General features: G+C 36.6%; 1 protein-coding gene across 1 annotated transcript in view; it reads right to left on the bottom strand.

The window, feature by feature from the left end:
• Nucleotides 1-3,612: 3,612 nt before the first annotated feature.
• gfra4b (GDNF family receptor alpha 4b) overlaps nt 3,613-16,389 on the bottom strand; it is a 45,933-nt gene continuing 33,156 nt past the window's right edge. The window contains exons 2-8 of the mRNA XM_044127139.1: nt 15,192-15,467; nt 14,913-14,993; nt 13,199-13,544; nt 12,550-12,659; nt 11,696-11,830; nt 6,269-6,420; nt 3,613-4,776 (exon numbers count right to left, since the gene is read on the bottom strand). Coding sequence (XP_043983074.1) covers nt 4,636-4,776; nt 6,269-6,420; nt 11,696-11,830; nt 12,550-12,659; nt 13,199-13,544; nt 14,913-14,993; nt 15,192-15,467 — 1,241 coding nt within the window. The 3' untranslated portion in view covers nt 3,613-4,635. The remainder of the gene's footprint in view (nt 4,777-6,268; nt 6,421-11,695; nt 11,831-12,549; nt 12,660-13,198; nt 13,545-14,912; nt 14,994-15,191; nt 15,468-16,389) is intronic.

Below are 16,389 nucleotides of genomic sequence, written 5' to 3'. Positions count from 1 at the left end.
CATTGTTTTGGTTATTTTTTTTTTTTTTTTTAAAGGAGTAATCTTACTCTCTCAAGATTAGTTGATAGAGTAAGTAAGGCTACTTACTCACTAGTAATTAATTACTAGAAAATAATTCTCTGAAAATCTCTGATAATTCTGCTATTATGTAAATAAAAATAACTTTGGTAAACCTAAATAACATTTCAATCTCCCTGAAATAAAAATGGTTATTGATTTTTTTATTATTTTATTTTATGTAAATATCTGGTAACAGGCAATCTCCCATTTATTTTAAATATGTATTTAGATGTATATCTAAATGAACATCAAGGAAGTACAGAATTTAAACTTAAATAGTTGCATTTAGGTGGAATAATATGTTTGGTTAGGGAATCATGCTTTGTTTCTTTTTGGTCAAGCCCCTGTTGTTAGAAATTTAATCTAAAAACAAATTAAATTTCCTGAATGGCTGTGAGGAGGTGAAGCATTGAGAAAATAACAATCTATTAAAACTTTATTTGCCTGCACTGGTAATTTATGGCTCTTGAAATGCATTTTCTCTCTCTTTGTCTAAGAAAAGAAAAACATCAATATAATCAATTGACGGCTTGGTTTTTTCCTCCCGTCTCAGCGTCTTAAGTTGATAAGTTATTTCAAGGTAAGCTTCACTTACTGCCAACAAAAAAAAGGTCTTAAAAAATAAGATGTTAGCAGCTTATGAGTCTGGGAAGCGATATTTCACTGTATCTTGTAGAAAATAGAGGACAACCAAAACAATTGCTGGCATCCCCAGGTCTGGTTTTCCAAACCAGTTCACCCCAAGAGAGGATTGTAAGGCTCTGAAAAAAGCTTCTAAAATCACTAACTTGTCATCACAGGATCTGTAACAGTATTGTGCCACTAATGACATGAAAATGCATCACTCTAGACTGCAACATGACAAGAACCCAAAATATTCCACTAAGGAAGAAAGCAAGAATAAGACAGTTGAGGTTGAGGCTATTGCCCTACTGTCAAAACCCAGATCTTCATCCAAAGTTATTTTGGAAAAGATTGGTAACATGATCTGCGACAGACTGGCGACCTGTCCAGGGTGAACCCCGCCTCTCGTCCAGAACGCCCCAGCAACCCTCTTGACCCCATTAGGGACAAGGATTAACAGAAAATGGATGGGTGGATGGATAGTAACATGATTTTTTTTATATATAAAAGAGTCCTAAATTTCCTTCAGTTCAGATAAAATTGTTGTTTACATCTTTCCTTAGATCATCCCTGCCAACAGCCATCGGCATCTTCAAATACTCTTTAAAGAATCTGAATTAATGAGCTACAACAATATTTAATTTCCCTAAGGATTATTAAAGTATTTTTTAATTTGAATTTGTGGAAAGAATAAAGAATATATATGAGCATTTTTAAGTGCAATAAAATCACTTAATTTTCAAGAAATAAATATAAAGAAGTTAATTATATAAATATTTCTAAATAAAATGCATTTAATGGAATGCCTGAAACATTTCCAAACTGTATTTAGTTAGTTCTTTATTATCAACAATTAATAACATAATTAATGCAGCAATTTATTATTTTAATGGGACGCACCCCTTTTAATTAAACTGAAATTTGTAGAAATTAGTTTTATGAGTTCTACAAAGGGAAATTATGGCATGAAATGTTTCTGGAGGCCACAAAGTGTTATTGCCGCAGATTTTTCCTTGAATCCTTCCTTTTTTATAAGGTTATAAGAGGCCAAAACAATACCTATTTATCTAAACAAAAACCTTTAAGAAGCAGATCACAACAGAGTTCAATGGTAAAATGGTAGACGAAAATTTATTTTAAAATTCAGAACATTCATTCTCAATGGATTTTGTTTTCGTTTGTCCTGCTTGTTTTGACCCAAGCAAGCAAAAACAAACACATTTGCTCAGTCAAGAGCCAGGGCATCATCTTTTTGCAAGCAGACTACACAGGATAAATTCTGAAATAAATGGTGTGTTAGAATATTGTCCCTTTGCATTGCTCTTTTCCACTAGCGGAAAAGGTCAGAGTCCGGCCGGGGGTCAGGGCTAATGACCAGGCACTTTATACTCTAATTTAACTTTACAACATAGATATGCCTGCAACAGTGGAGCTTACAAGTTTCACTACCACAGAGAGCGACTATGTCATTCTGAAATCTATCAGACATGAAGTACCATGTTTTTCGGACTATAAGACGCAGTATGAGTGAACGGATCTATTTTCATATATAAGAAACACTGGGTTATAAGGTGCATAAAGCGAAACAAAATAAGGTAGTCGGATAGGTCAGACTTTATTCAAATCCTTAACAATAACTGTCAATATTACACAAAGAAGTACACTCACTTTTTCAATCCTTCATCTTCTACGAATCCATCAAGTTCTTCGTCTTCGGTGTCGGAATTTAACAGTTGGGCGATAGCGGCATCAAGCAAGCACGGATCCCTCTTGTCATCATCCGATTCAATCTCATTGCTGTTGCTTGGCTGTTCATTGATGATTCCACGAGGTTTCTGACCAGGAGCCATTATGCTTCCACAATCAAGGGGAGTGGCTTCGTCGCTTACCAAACAGCACGCGTTAAAGCTGGTTCGCAGGGGCACGTGCCGCATGCGCAGCGTATCACAGCACCTCGTGCACCTCTGGATGTCTGTAACTGGGTGCGGATCGCGGGCACCGCCATTCACAAAACCGGACGATCTGAAAGATGCTCTTCCAGGCGGCTCTAATGTAAACCTTAACTATAAATGCCATACTGCTGTCTTGGCTCAAAAACGCGCTCAACCCGAACTGTTGAAAGCGACAATAACTCAGCCTTCTGTACATCACAGCTGTACCACTGACAGAGAGAAAAGGGGATGTAAGCTGGACAGCTGGGCTGATACAATTTACTATCAGTCTACAGTTTACTCACACATTGTGAATATTGTCAGTGTTGCTACCTGTAACTAGTCCGGCTCAGCTGGCTGGCAGTTTTGGCGGGTCTACGACCAGTTTTTGGCTTTTCTTTGCTTTCCTTTTTCCATCCTTTTCACTTTGCCGCTCCATGAAGATCCACTCATGTTAACTTAGTCCGTAAAAACATTCTAGCTAGTTTGCCATCTGTTGCCAACTGACTGACGATGACGTTGGTAGACGGCTGGTGAGTCGTGACAAGCTTTACCTAGAATACAATATAGACAATCTACTTGTAATTTTGTGTGTCATAAAGTTAAATGTAAGAGTGAAAATAAAGCCAGTCATGTAGCACAACATTTTATTCAATATTTTACACCCACTATGTCACTAAAATTAATTGGTTTTGTAAAGTTTTTAGCAACCATGAGTCAACAGTGACTGGGGCACCTTACTCTATAATCTACTGCGGCACCATCTTGAATAATCTTACGTACACCATACTCAACAGGAGAGGGCCTGCTTTCTCCATCTCTCATCCGACATGATAAAGGTTTGGATCTCTGAAGTCATATTCTGCCTCCCATCTGGGCCCCCTCTAGACCCGGTCGCTGGGAGCCCGCTGCCCCTCCCGACCCTCCTCCCCCCCTCCTTTCTAAAAGGGAGAACAAATGGTTATACAAAAATAGCTTAAAATAACCAAAACGGGTGTTTGTAAGTATCTGAGAACTTTTATTTAATACAACTCTCCGTCTGTTCAGAATCCACTGCAGGTTCCCGAACAGAAACCCAGAATCATTCTTTACTGTCAAATATCTAATAGGTTCCATTCTGGTGTTGGTGAAAACTAAATATGTCAAATTTGTTTACTTCCTTCTTTGGCAGAAAAAAACCCCAGAATGCAGCTGATAGCAATGTTCATTAACACAATGAGAAATAAAAGGGTATTACAGTCACAAACACAAAGCACAGCAGCTACAGGTAGACCTACAGCTTTTCTGGTTATTTCCTTTCAAGTCCAACAACATGTCTTTGCAGATAAAACCAAAGACCTATATATTCTATAAACAGAGGTGTTATCGCTAAAGCACAACAGCCTTGATGGAAAGTCCTGTTACAAAGCTCTCCAGTCTTGACAGAGATGGCAATAATTATGTCCGAGTTGTTTATGTACTTCAGCTGGAGGCATCTTTTGTAGATCTTTCTGGACTTGAAATCTGTGCTTTAGTTCAGGATGTGTAAATAAAATCTATTTTACCTCTACTCCAGAAATAAAGCTCCTTATTGAGCCAACTAAAGAGAGTGGGTAACTCCATCTTCTCCAGGACAGTTAAAGCACTGAGAACAGTGCAGACACAAAGTTCACTGGTTTTCTTCAGATATTTCCCTTTTCATTTCAAAAGACAAACAAATTTTTACAGGTATATATTCAATCACATGGTACATTATCACACATATCTGTGTTATATGTAGCATTGTTACACAGCTGGGTTAGTCCATGAAATTGTATTTTAATTTCATTTCAGCTTGCTTAAACACAATGTACAAATGTACACACTGCTGCCTGACTGCAGGAGGTTGCCCTCATATGTGGAGGCAGACTGTTTTGACACAGAAATTAAGAAAAAAACTGTGCCACTGTTCATGTTTAGAAGAAGGAATAATAGCCCATGTCAGTTTTCTTCTGTTTCTTCCATCTGCTTAAAGGGTCCTCAGCGAGTTTCCCTGCAGCGTTTAATGTCCGTAGAGGCAATGGAGGAGCAACAACAGAATGCTGAAGGCAGCCTGAAGCATTTGGTTGAGAGGTGGGGCCAAATTTGGGAGACTATTGGAGGGAAGAGTGTCATGGCCCACCAGCAGTTCATTTCCCAGAGCCTGAAATAAAGAAAAATGTAAATATAGTATAATGTTGAAGGGAACAAATCACATAAAATTCAGATTTTGCATGTTTTTATACTTCCGTTTGGGTCTTTACTGCTTCTAAAAACAGCCCTAGTGCTTCAAAACTACTCAGCCAATTTTTGGAGAAAGGAACGGTTTCAAAGACTCCTGGAATGTAACGTCACAAATCAGCAGGTACAGAAGCCCCTGGGAAGCCCAGCAGGTTACTTAGCAACCAGAGCAAAGCTCAATCCGTCACCTAGCAACAAGAGCAGAGCTCCACAACATTTGGTCAGATGGTTTTACTGCTGTATGCACAGTACAATGGCTGCTGGAAAAGACAAGTGTGCTATTGTTGATTTACCATCCAGAAGCCATTAATTTATACGGGTTATTCGTTTTCTGTATTGAAACAGAGTTGTACAACTACCTAATATGTTTTGCTTAATAGTTTATTAGATAATTATATAAAGGTTCCATTAACTCATAAGATTATAAAAAAGTAATTAAACAAGATATTCACTCAGTAATTTGGGGTCAGCTAAATTTTTTTCCTAAATTTCCACATTTTCTTTCAAGTTGTTTGTGTGGAAACAATTTTAGCGCTGTGTAATGCAACTGGAAAACTGTCACCAGTGATGCTAAAGTTGCCATCTATTCCTGAGTCTCCAATCATTCTAAAGTAAAGTGTTATTTCCCAGTTTTTAAACAGTATAGACTGCATTTGACTAAGTGAACATACAAACACTGACCAATGTTAAACTATATATTTTAAGAGAAATTCTTAAAAGGTACTCAAAAATTTAAGATTTATGACTCTTTTTAATTTGACAGGATTTAGTTTTGAGCATTTTCTCAGATTTTTTTGGCAAGCATAGACTAGAAGTCCATAGACTTGTCTAACCTGGAAATAAATATTTTAAAGTAAAGCAAATGCAGATTATTTTATAGACATTTTTTTATTTATTATGTTTTTTAAACTAAAATTGTACCTTCAGATTTAAAAAAAATATATATTGCTTTTTTTAGAAGGTATTGCAAATTACCTTCTAAAAAGCCAAATCTATCAAAACACAATAAATGTCTTTATTGGCGATGGTTTGATTTTGAGTATTGGAATTAATTTGAAGTACCATAAACAGTATCTCATACACACAGTATGTACAACTTTGGGTGCTAAAAGTATTAGATATGTAAACCCAAGATCAAAGGGGACTTTTGAGGATATTCAGAGATGAAATGTATGCTTTGATCAACAGATAACTTAGCAGCAATAATTTATCATGCAGCAATGGCTAACAACATTTTTGCTGTATCAGCCAGGATGAAAACAAATTTATGTAAATGCACTACCTGTAATACATTTGTTGAAATAGGTTTATGCTTTGTCTAGAACTGTGGGTTATAGATCAAAATCTAGAATTATTTTGCATTAATCCAAGATTTTGGTCATGACTTGGTGAAGGGTTGCTTTGCGTGTGCACACCTGTGTAGGTATTATGGATTCCAGAATATTTCCCATAGTTTCAGTGGTTTGTGGTTGGGAAGTGCTGCTCCATCTGTCTCCTCCACTGTGGCTTGGTGTGCTGAGAGGAGTTTGCTGCTCTGATTCTCTTCCAAACATTTTTAAAGCATTTTCTGAAACAGAATATAATAAAACATGTATTATCAGAGTTAATCAATTTATTCTCTTATTTACTCTTTCCCTGAAAGTTTAATTCTATTATTTCTCCTCCAAATTTTGCCAAAACTTCTAGATGCCAAAACAATTTTGGACAGGGTCAGCAAAGGAGAAAAACAGCAAGTACTCAGTCTTAAAGTGTATAGACTGCTTCTGCATCTTCACATTGACCTCCTTAACTGTTAGACCACTGGGACTGGCTAAGTAATGCTGAGATCCCTCTTTCTCTGTCTTTTCCAGGCAGGAGGCCCGGAAAATGAGTTGCCAAAGATTTACCATCGCAACACAAGCAAGGAAAAAAAAGACTCACATAGGTCAGTAAGATGGACATTAATTATTTACACTTTAGGGAATAGGTCACGAGAGGTCTAAAGCTAAAGCAACTAAGAGGGAAAATTGAGGTGATGTAGCAGAAGAACAGAAAATGCCATCAATTTACAAAAGTATTTTAAAAGTTCAATAATTAAATTTAAATTTACCTTTCTTTGCTAACTATGACATCCTTTGAAAATAGTTTTTCAATTGTGATAGCTAATAAAATGTTAATTAAAAGTTTATTGTCTGACAAATTAATGTTTGTTTGATCTTATGACATTATGTGTTATTCATAAATTCTTTTTAGGCCTTTTCTGATCAGTCTTTTCCTCCATGCTCTACGAGATTGTTAGTTACAGCTCAAGAACAAGTGAAAGGTCACAACAAAGAATATCACGGTCCACTCCACCTCAGTAGGTAGCTATACAGCCGAAACCACAATAAACTGTAAAAGGCAAGTCTACTGGAGCTCACATCATCGTCAACCATTTTCTTCTCCTGTGATACAGTTGTTTTCAATTAGAAAGGCAAACACTGGATTTTTCCTGACTAAAAAAGACAGTTATTTTGTAAAATAGCTCTTGGTTTTTCACACTGAAGAGAGAGATTTATCTCTTTCATCCCAATTGAAAGTTACTTGCATGAATGAATAATGGCTGCATCACCTGATGATAAAATGACGAAGGTAGTCAAATTACTTCAGTGACATAACAATGGTCCCATCCTTCATGTGAACGTTGTATAGTTAAATCACAGGAGCACACATATCAGATGACCTTGATTACAGGACGCTGTTAGTCATCATGAATGTTTTTTTTATAGCACATCAACTATCTGAGACTCCCAAAGGTTAACTGAGCTAATGGAACAGGTATGGCTTAAATTGCAATATAAAGATTAAAAGCAGCCTGCAAAGTTGTAATACAAGGCCATATTACATTTGTTCCTTTCAAACATGTAAAATGAGACCCCATGGTTTGAACCTATTTCAATCATACATATCTATTAAAGTTCTGCAGCTAAGCAGAAACAGATACATATGAAATGAACAAAATGTTGTTTTTACACTGAACGCCTTTCATTTGTGGATCAGTTTGGAAATGAATTACATCTCATCAGAGCACAAGATTCTTCAGCAATAAAACTTTTAACTGCACATTCATATTGATGGTACTGACACACACCACCTTCCTACAGACTGTGGCAGACAGAGTTTTCCCCAATTCCTGTACCTTCGAGGCACCAGCCAGGAAATAATCTTAATTTTAAAAAAATTGCCAGGGCTAAACAGCAATCAACAGCATAAAGTGAAATGGCTTGTTATTTATACCAGTCATTTCCAGCCTGCAGTTCAGCAAAACAGAAACCAGGGTTTAATCAGACAAGATGTCTTTGACTTAATAAATGAGGGTAAAATAATGGCCCATTTGTTACTGCAATCATAAGTTTTCAAATCAAGAGCAACACCAGCTTTTTCCAGTTTTCAAACAGACAAAAGATAACAAACTAACTCAATGACTGAACTGAAAAAGAGTTCAAATCACCAGGGATACTCCTCTACTTTTTTTTTTTTCAAATAAAAAAGTAAAATCAGTACTTTTGGTTGGAAAAAAATATGCAGTGACCTCACATTTGCATGGCCACTTACTTATAATTCATAGGAACCGACTCTGTGAACTCTCGGGTAGCATTATCAAGGTAGCCAGACAAGGGGCCTACTAATAGTGAGGACAAACTGGGCATGTAAATGGAAACCACAGTAAGCACATGCTGATAATCCTCCTAAACCCACAAAATGCCTGATTTAAATATATCTTGTTTTGCTTCTGTTGAAGCCTGCTGGGAAACATCTGTCTAGCAGAATCCAAACAACTTCGTCCTATCACTTTTTGCAGCCACAAAGTGCTCTTTGATTTTCACATCAAGTCTATTTGAATCCTTCCAGTTTCAGCTTATCTGTATGACTCACTCTGATTAGTGAATATGATTTTCCTGTTTCCTTCAAAAAATGAATTTGCTCTGCAGTGCGATTATGCATTGAAAGAATATCAGACAAACAAAAATCACAATGAGCTGTATGTCACCTCTTGTTCCTATGTAGCTGCTTATCATACATAATAATACAGTATGTCTAGAAGCTACACAGCATAAACAAATTAAATGCTTCATGCAGCTTTAAGTTATTTCTTTGTAAAATCTGATTAGGATAAAAACAGTAGGTATATTGTGCCAGTGGTAGATTGGATTTCATTTTGCTTTCAAAACTTGCCTTACTTCTGTGTGGTACAGATTGACTGAGGTGTTAGAAACATTTCGAGTCATGACGTGATAGCAGCACATCTACTACAGAGTTGTAGCTGCACATTGTTGATACAAATCTGTTGTTCCTCCACATCAGAAAGGTGTTCAATTGGATTAAGACCAGGTGACTGCGGAAACCACAGGAGCACAGTGAATTCATTGTCATACTACAGAAATCAGTGACATGGTGCATCATCCTACCAGAAGATGAGCATACAGTTATTACAAAGAAATGGCAGTTCAGCAACAACCCTAAGATTACCTATGGTCCTCACTTGGCACTAAGTGCATCACACTTTCAATCCTCAGCCTGAACCACTGATAGACGAGCTGAATGTTACAGCTTTAATCAAGAATGACCAATCTAGGTAGTGTTTTTGCTGTCTTTCATAGTCAACTTTTGGTGAATCTGTTTGAATTGTAGCTTCAATTTACTGTTTTTCTCTGCCCGTTCTCATCTGAACAGTGACAACAAAATATGACATGTTTGTTCAGACATCTCCTGCTTATTGGAAGCTTTCTCCTGACCATGCTCTGAACAGCCAAGATATGGATAAAAATTTCAGCAACTTCAAGTTTCTGAAATACTCAGACCAGAACATGTGGATCTCACAATCATCATGCCATTAAAGTAATCTCATTCCTGTCAAACTGGGCATCTTCGTCCTGATGGTCAGTTTGACTGTGGTCTTCCCCATACCTTGATGCCTGAATGCATTTCGTTGCTGCAAAGTGATTGATCTGAAAAAGTGTTTAGTCTGGAATCACAAATTTGGGCAATTGAATTATACAATTAAATATTTTATTGTTATAAAGAAACATAAACACTCTAGAGCAAAAATCCTAAGTTTGTGTTGCAGTCAGTAAGAGATTACTTTGAAAGAGAAGCCCAACTGCCAAAGAGAATTAGCAAGATTTTTTTTTTTTTCACAGATCCAGACCAATTCAACTAACTAAGGCTGCAGAGCATGTCTATTGTTGGATTGTAAAGTTGTTCAGCACTGTGTCCTTGAATTTGAATGATCTGTTTTCTGCACTGTATAACTGTAGAAGATGCTATGCCTGTAAAGACAATTAGTTGCTTAAAGTATCTAGTTTGAATGATTTAGTTGGATAATGATATTTAATCAATTTTATGCAATACATGACAGTCAAGTGATAAACTTTATATATAAATATATATGTGTGTGTGTGTGCGTGTGCGTGTGTGGGTGTGTGTGTGTGTGTTTACAATACAACCTTATGTCCCATTTGTTCCATACAAGAAAAGTAGCACAAATGATAATTTCAATTAATGTGATTCTTAGTTGGTGTGCATAAAATAATTAGAATTAAATTATTTCACATTTCTGAATAATAGAATTTTGATTTTGTCTAATTTAGCATTTATTGTTGAAGGGCTAATTATGCAATGATCAGCAGCAGATGTCCAACAGGATTGAAATAATAGTGTCTCAGTAAAATTCTTTGTGGAAAAATGTCTGACTAACTCTGCACAAGTCACAAAAAGTTTAGTAAGTCATTCAGTGTGACTGCAGAGAGCTTACAATGGAGTTCCATTAAAGCAAAGTTTGTGAGAAGAGCTTCACCTTCAGATTCAAGGTCTTCTGAGTGTGGAAAAACTGAAGCTTGTCAAATATTTTATGCTCATAAAGTTGTAGTGAAGAAACCTGCTGCATATTTAAATCAGTTCAGGGTTGTTTTACAACATTTTTCATCAAAATATATCCTATGCCATTCACTTTGTCAACTTTTGTGTCTAATTAGGCACAGTCAGTTAAAGCCAAAGGGGTTTAACAACCAGGGCCCGAGGCCAGAAAATAAACAGCAAGAGTCAGAACAAAACAGAAATAAACCATGTGCTAAATTTCTATAATTCATGACAGAACTAAGCTGTTTATGATTGAAAGAAAATGCTAAAAAAAAAACAGGGATACATGACTAAAATCAAATGGCTATAATGGGTCAGTCATTAAGGCCAAAATTCTGTATTAAATATGGTTATCTAATGGTCTGATGTAATAATATAATATTAAATATTATGTTTTCATTACCTGTAAGTGGAACATAATTATATTTAACAGAAATAAAGGTTTTCAAACATGTGTGTATAATTAATACACGTTCCAGAAATAAATAGGCTTTTTCTGTAATATTCTAGTCTATGGAAGGTATATGTAGTCTAATTTCTCACCAAGATAGACAAAATGAGAGTCTTAAAATGTTTTCACACCCTAATAATGTTTTTTCCAATTTTGTCATATTAGAAGCACACATTATGACAGACAATAGAGATCAAAAAGATCAAAATCTGAAAAGCCTGACATTCACATGTGCACATATGAATGGCAGGCTCCAGAGTCAGTTCTTTGGGTCTTTGTCTATGTTTCATTGTAAAACACCTCAGACTCAGTTAAATCGGAAGGAAAACATCTGTGACAAATTTTTTTAACTGAATTTAGGTCTGGACTCTGTCAGAGTGTAGCCTTACTTTATGTAAGACTTTCACATAAAGTCCCTTTAAACTCACTGTAATTTGTGGTTGTGATGAAGAATGAAAAGGTTTCCAAAGCACTCTAGATAGATGGTAAAAGTGTTCAGTTGCTGTGGACTCACGGAGACAGCTGTTGCCTGTGAAAAATCCCAGGAAGCGATCGCATTCATCCCTCGTGCTTCCACTTGGTGAGCAGGAGCACCATGGAGCCACGTTGGATGTAGAGTTGTTAACATAGTTGGGAGTTATGGTGCTTCCTGCAGACAGACAGCACCAGAGTTCGATTAGTATTAAATATTCATTATTCTCAGAATTGTTACACTGCATTCATACTGCTTTATTTTTTTCTAAACATTAATGGACTCTGCATTTCCTGTTCTGTCGTGAGGAGATAATACCATTGTAATATTAGGAGTCTGAGAGAGTGTGCACTGGTTTAATACTATAATTCTTTTTACGTCTTGGTTGTGTTTTTTATCAGCATGGTGGAGGTGGGTTTCCAATTGCTTTAGTACATACAAGGCAGGATTGAAAATGCCAAGTGAGTGTTTCTGCCAAGGGGCACTATTTAAAGTTATTGAAATGCATTAGGTCAGTGTGGGAAATGAGGCAGTCATTGTTTTCCATTCACAGAGTCTCATAAAAGAGATTCCACCTTACATTATATAAAAGACCTTTCAATATATGTATATATATGTTTACCTAGAGAGATGCTCACCTTGAACTTTTGTTTTGGTTTATTTATTTTTTATTTTTTTTATCGTCTCCCACTCACTCTTAATGTGTTTTGTGTACATTAATTTTTCTTCAAGCAAGCTTCTGCTCATTCCTATCTGTTTGCCTCTTTCCATCTCTCACACGACATATGTTGCACACCTCCATTCACACATCACCATTTTCTCCTGCAGCATTTCTTATATCGCTTCGTTTTGCACATGTTTTCCTTCTTTGAGTAACAGCTGAAATGTCTGCCCACCTATAAGCCCTGTGTAGGCGAGGAGACATGCTCCATAGCTCCCCTCCTTGCAGCCACTGGCAGATGTTTTTGAGGGTTCGCAGTCAAACTGAAACTGTGCCAGACGAGACCTGCAAAAGGACAACATGGGAACAAGTCAGCAGGAACATGACAGAAACTTGTTAAGTTCATATAGAATCTTTCCAGTTTTTAAATGAATTATGTCGCTCTATCTTTAATTAAGATGACATGAAAGATATATTGTTTGCAATACTAAAGAGACTGAAACTACTGAACTGTAGACAGAAAGTGATAGAAAGAATAATATATTTCATCCCCCAGACCTGGGATCATTAGTAAAGCCCTGTGAGTGTAATGGGGCTGAGTAAAAATAATGGCCATGCACAGGAGATAGCAATGAGCAATAACTCTGATCCATCTGCTTCTCTGTCTGAACTAAATATTTAACAGGTTATTCCAACAGTCTTTCTCTGGAGAGGTTAATGCAATGGTGGCAGAAAGCGTTAAGGTAAAAATAGTTATCCATTCTGCTGATTGAATGACTCTTTATTCATTTATTGCTTACTAAAAACAGCTGGGAATTGCAATTCTATTACAGCCTAAAATGTATGGAAAACACTAACATGCTCCAATTTAGCTTTGCTCTAACCTGCAAACATAGTCTGCATCACACATCTTCTTCTGTGTAATGCAATTAGGTTTTTCTCCACTTTCATAGGAACAGCTTGGCACAATGGTCTGCCTCCGACGCTCTGCGCAAGCCGTGTCCGTACAGGGGCAGAAGAGAAGTTCATGCGTGTAGTCGGCAGGAACCCGGTCAAAAAACCTGCGTAGGGCCTTGTTGCATTTAGGCCGGTTGCACAAGCCAGATTTGGCAGTAAGTTTTATGCAAGCTGAGACGTATTCAGTGCGCAGCTTCTGGCACAAATCGTCCACGTTGCAAGCCTTGGCTGCATCCAGGCACCGATTCACAGTTGTCATGCCAACGTCTGAGTCTGTGGATGAATGCAAGCTCAAAGTCAAGAAGTCAGTGGAAAAGTAATTGCGATATATTAATAAAGTTTTGTGTTTATGTAAATAAGTTCAACTTGTGGCAGCTACTCAAATTACTCATCCTTTGTGCTGAGATATTTTCCTTGACCTAAATATGTTCATGCAAACTTTCATTAACAGAAGAAAAACCACACCCATCCAAGACTGAGACATATATGAGACCACAAAAAAATTATTTCAAAACGTTTCCCACCATTGTTGTGAAATTTAATCTGCACAAGGTATATGGGCAGGATAAAAATAAGACAAGTATGGACAACCTTAACAAAACATAAACTAACACTGAAAGTAAATCCGAAGCACTTTCTGATTTACTTTCAGCACGAGTTCCAAAAAAGTCCTGCTCAATTGCCATCTTCCTTCAATGCTTTCTCTGGGATTTTTCCAATTGAGTTTGATTTTATATAAAAAAAAGTCAAGTTTACCATGCTTGTCCTGTACTTATGAGTTACAAAAACTCCAGAGATTTTTTATAAAAAATCTTATTTCATAGGAATTAATTCCTCCTGAACAGGAACTTTTATTAAATCAAATCGAGAAGAGACGCGGACAAAACTGTTTTGCTGGATGAAAAATTTGTATGAAACCATCCAACTTATGTCTCAAAAGGAAAAATGACATGGCATCTAAAATTTTTTGATTAACTTGACTTCAGTGTGAGCATTTGCAAGGAATTTATTATCACACAAATAGTTGAGAAGGGCTCTGTATGAAAACTGGACTAGATCTTCATATCATCATAGCATTTTTAGGGCTGTTCGAGGGTGGGAAGAAGAACTGGCTAAAAGAGCAGATAATCCTTTTTCTTTGAGGAACCCAGATATTATTGTAAAATAAAATGAATGCATACTTATCTGTCTGCAACCTTTGTCACTACCAGAAATGGAATGTACAAAAATTCTCTATTTTTGTTTTGGTTTCATTAATATGTTGTGTGATCTTATTGTTTAGAAAGCCCTAAGCTACGAAGGAAACACAGGATACTGCATGACTAAAAGCCTGTTGGTTATACCAAATTCCCCATTAGCATGCTGTAACACACAAAGAATATTGTTGGGGTTTTTTTGAGCCTGGAATATAAAGGAGCTTTGTATCCAAAAATACTCAAAAGTCAAACAAATAACTTTGGTTTTGGAAGTTATACAAATATTTCCACATTTTCTTACATGACTGGAAGTGATCTTTGTTTGTCTTAGGCATGTTTCCAGGGAAGTCAGTGGATTATGTGCCTTATTCCCACAACAAAATATCTTTGAAGGATGAAATGCTATAAACAACTGGGGGAAAGGTAATAAGAGGAAGTAGCTAACCTGCTGTAATCGAAGCCAAGCGAACATAATCATAATCCCTCTGCACTGTCTCGTAGGGATAACTCTCCACAAGGTTGAGTCCTGAAAGAATAACAGATGGCCAAAATTAATGATCAGAGGATGAAGCAAAAATGTAGATAAAAAATGTTTATATTTAGTCACTGAAAGATCCCAAAGGATGAATTCATAAATTAATCATTTAACTTGGTCAGTCTCTGTGTCTTTGATTTATTAAAACATTATTTCTAAAACAAAACAAAACAAACAAAAAAAACAGACCATGAATGATGGACTGTTGAAGACTCCAGTAGATGCTGAGGCAGTTCTTTTCCTTCTTCATCCCTCGTTTGCACTGGCAGCCGCGTAATGGGCTGGACAGGAGGGCGGACACTGCGTTGGCACACTGGCTTCTGGCACCGGGGCCCAGCTTCATGCTGCCGTTGCCGGCCACACACTGCCGCAGAGTACGTAGGCGCGGACTACAAGTCTCATCACTGGAGCACGAGTCTCCAGCCACCAAACAGTCAGTTCCAGCCAGTAAAACGTCTAGCAGAGCTGTTTCAGAGGAAAAGAAATCATAGCAGAGAGCAAATGGATTAGGATATTTGAGGTCTGAAGTAAAATAAGATTAACTTAGGTGAGATGAAACAGAAAAAGTGAAAAGCCTTTTAAGGGATCAAATATGATCCCTTTCTATGGAGATGCTGAACAATTTGTTAAATAAACCAGCAGCTTATTTTGAAAATGAGCAAATCCTGCAGCGATTAAGCCACTGCTCTCATACAACATGCTGAAAATGTAATGTGTGCTGCTCATCTTTAAAAGCTGGAATATATTACAGTTTTTAAACTTTGTGAAGCACTGACTCACCACATCCTATTGGCTTTAGGTCAACAACAAAAAAGATCCTGCAGTACTAGTGGGATGATGAATTTTTAAACAAGAACAGCACATTATATACTCGTAACAAGTGTCTCATAAAATTATTGGTTTTAGCCATGCACTTTTCTCATCCAATTTCAAAAAAACTTTAACATTGGCAAAGATCTTAAGTGGAAATTGTGTCAAAACTTGAATATACTATCCTCTTTGATTTAATTGCATCATGCACCAACTGAGAGTAAGTTATACATAATGATTCTAAAAAATATTGGCTTTTTAAGGACTAAACTTACAAACAAAATCAATGTCTTTGAAGTTATCCAAAGTGGACTTATATAAGAAATAATAAATCTTGTATCATTCATTTATTTTATATGTTTCACTGTATCATCTTCATTTGCGGCTAGGAGAAAAAGGGCTAATTCTTAGGTGAGGTCTTTATTATTTAGTTTTTCTTTCCTACATAGAATATGTTTGGGCAGCTATAGTTTTTTACTAAAAAATAAGAGAAATGAATAATGGCTTTGAACAACAGTTCAAAGAGAGACACATACATTTCTTTGTCGGTCTTTAAAGGCCTTTAAAATTTAAAGAC

Source organism: Gambusia affinis, linkage group LG09 (genome assembly GCF_019740435.1).
Source record: "Gambusia affinis linkage group LG09, SWU_Gaff_1.0, whole genome shotgun sequence".
Taxonomy (NCBI): Eukaryota; Metazoa; Chordata; class Actinopteri; order Cyprinodontiformes; family Poeciliidae; genus Gambusia; species Gambusia affinis.
The sequence above is the reverse complement of the archived record's forward strand: the minus strand, read 5'-3'. Positions and strand labels throughout refer to the sequence as shown.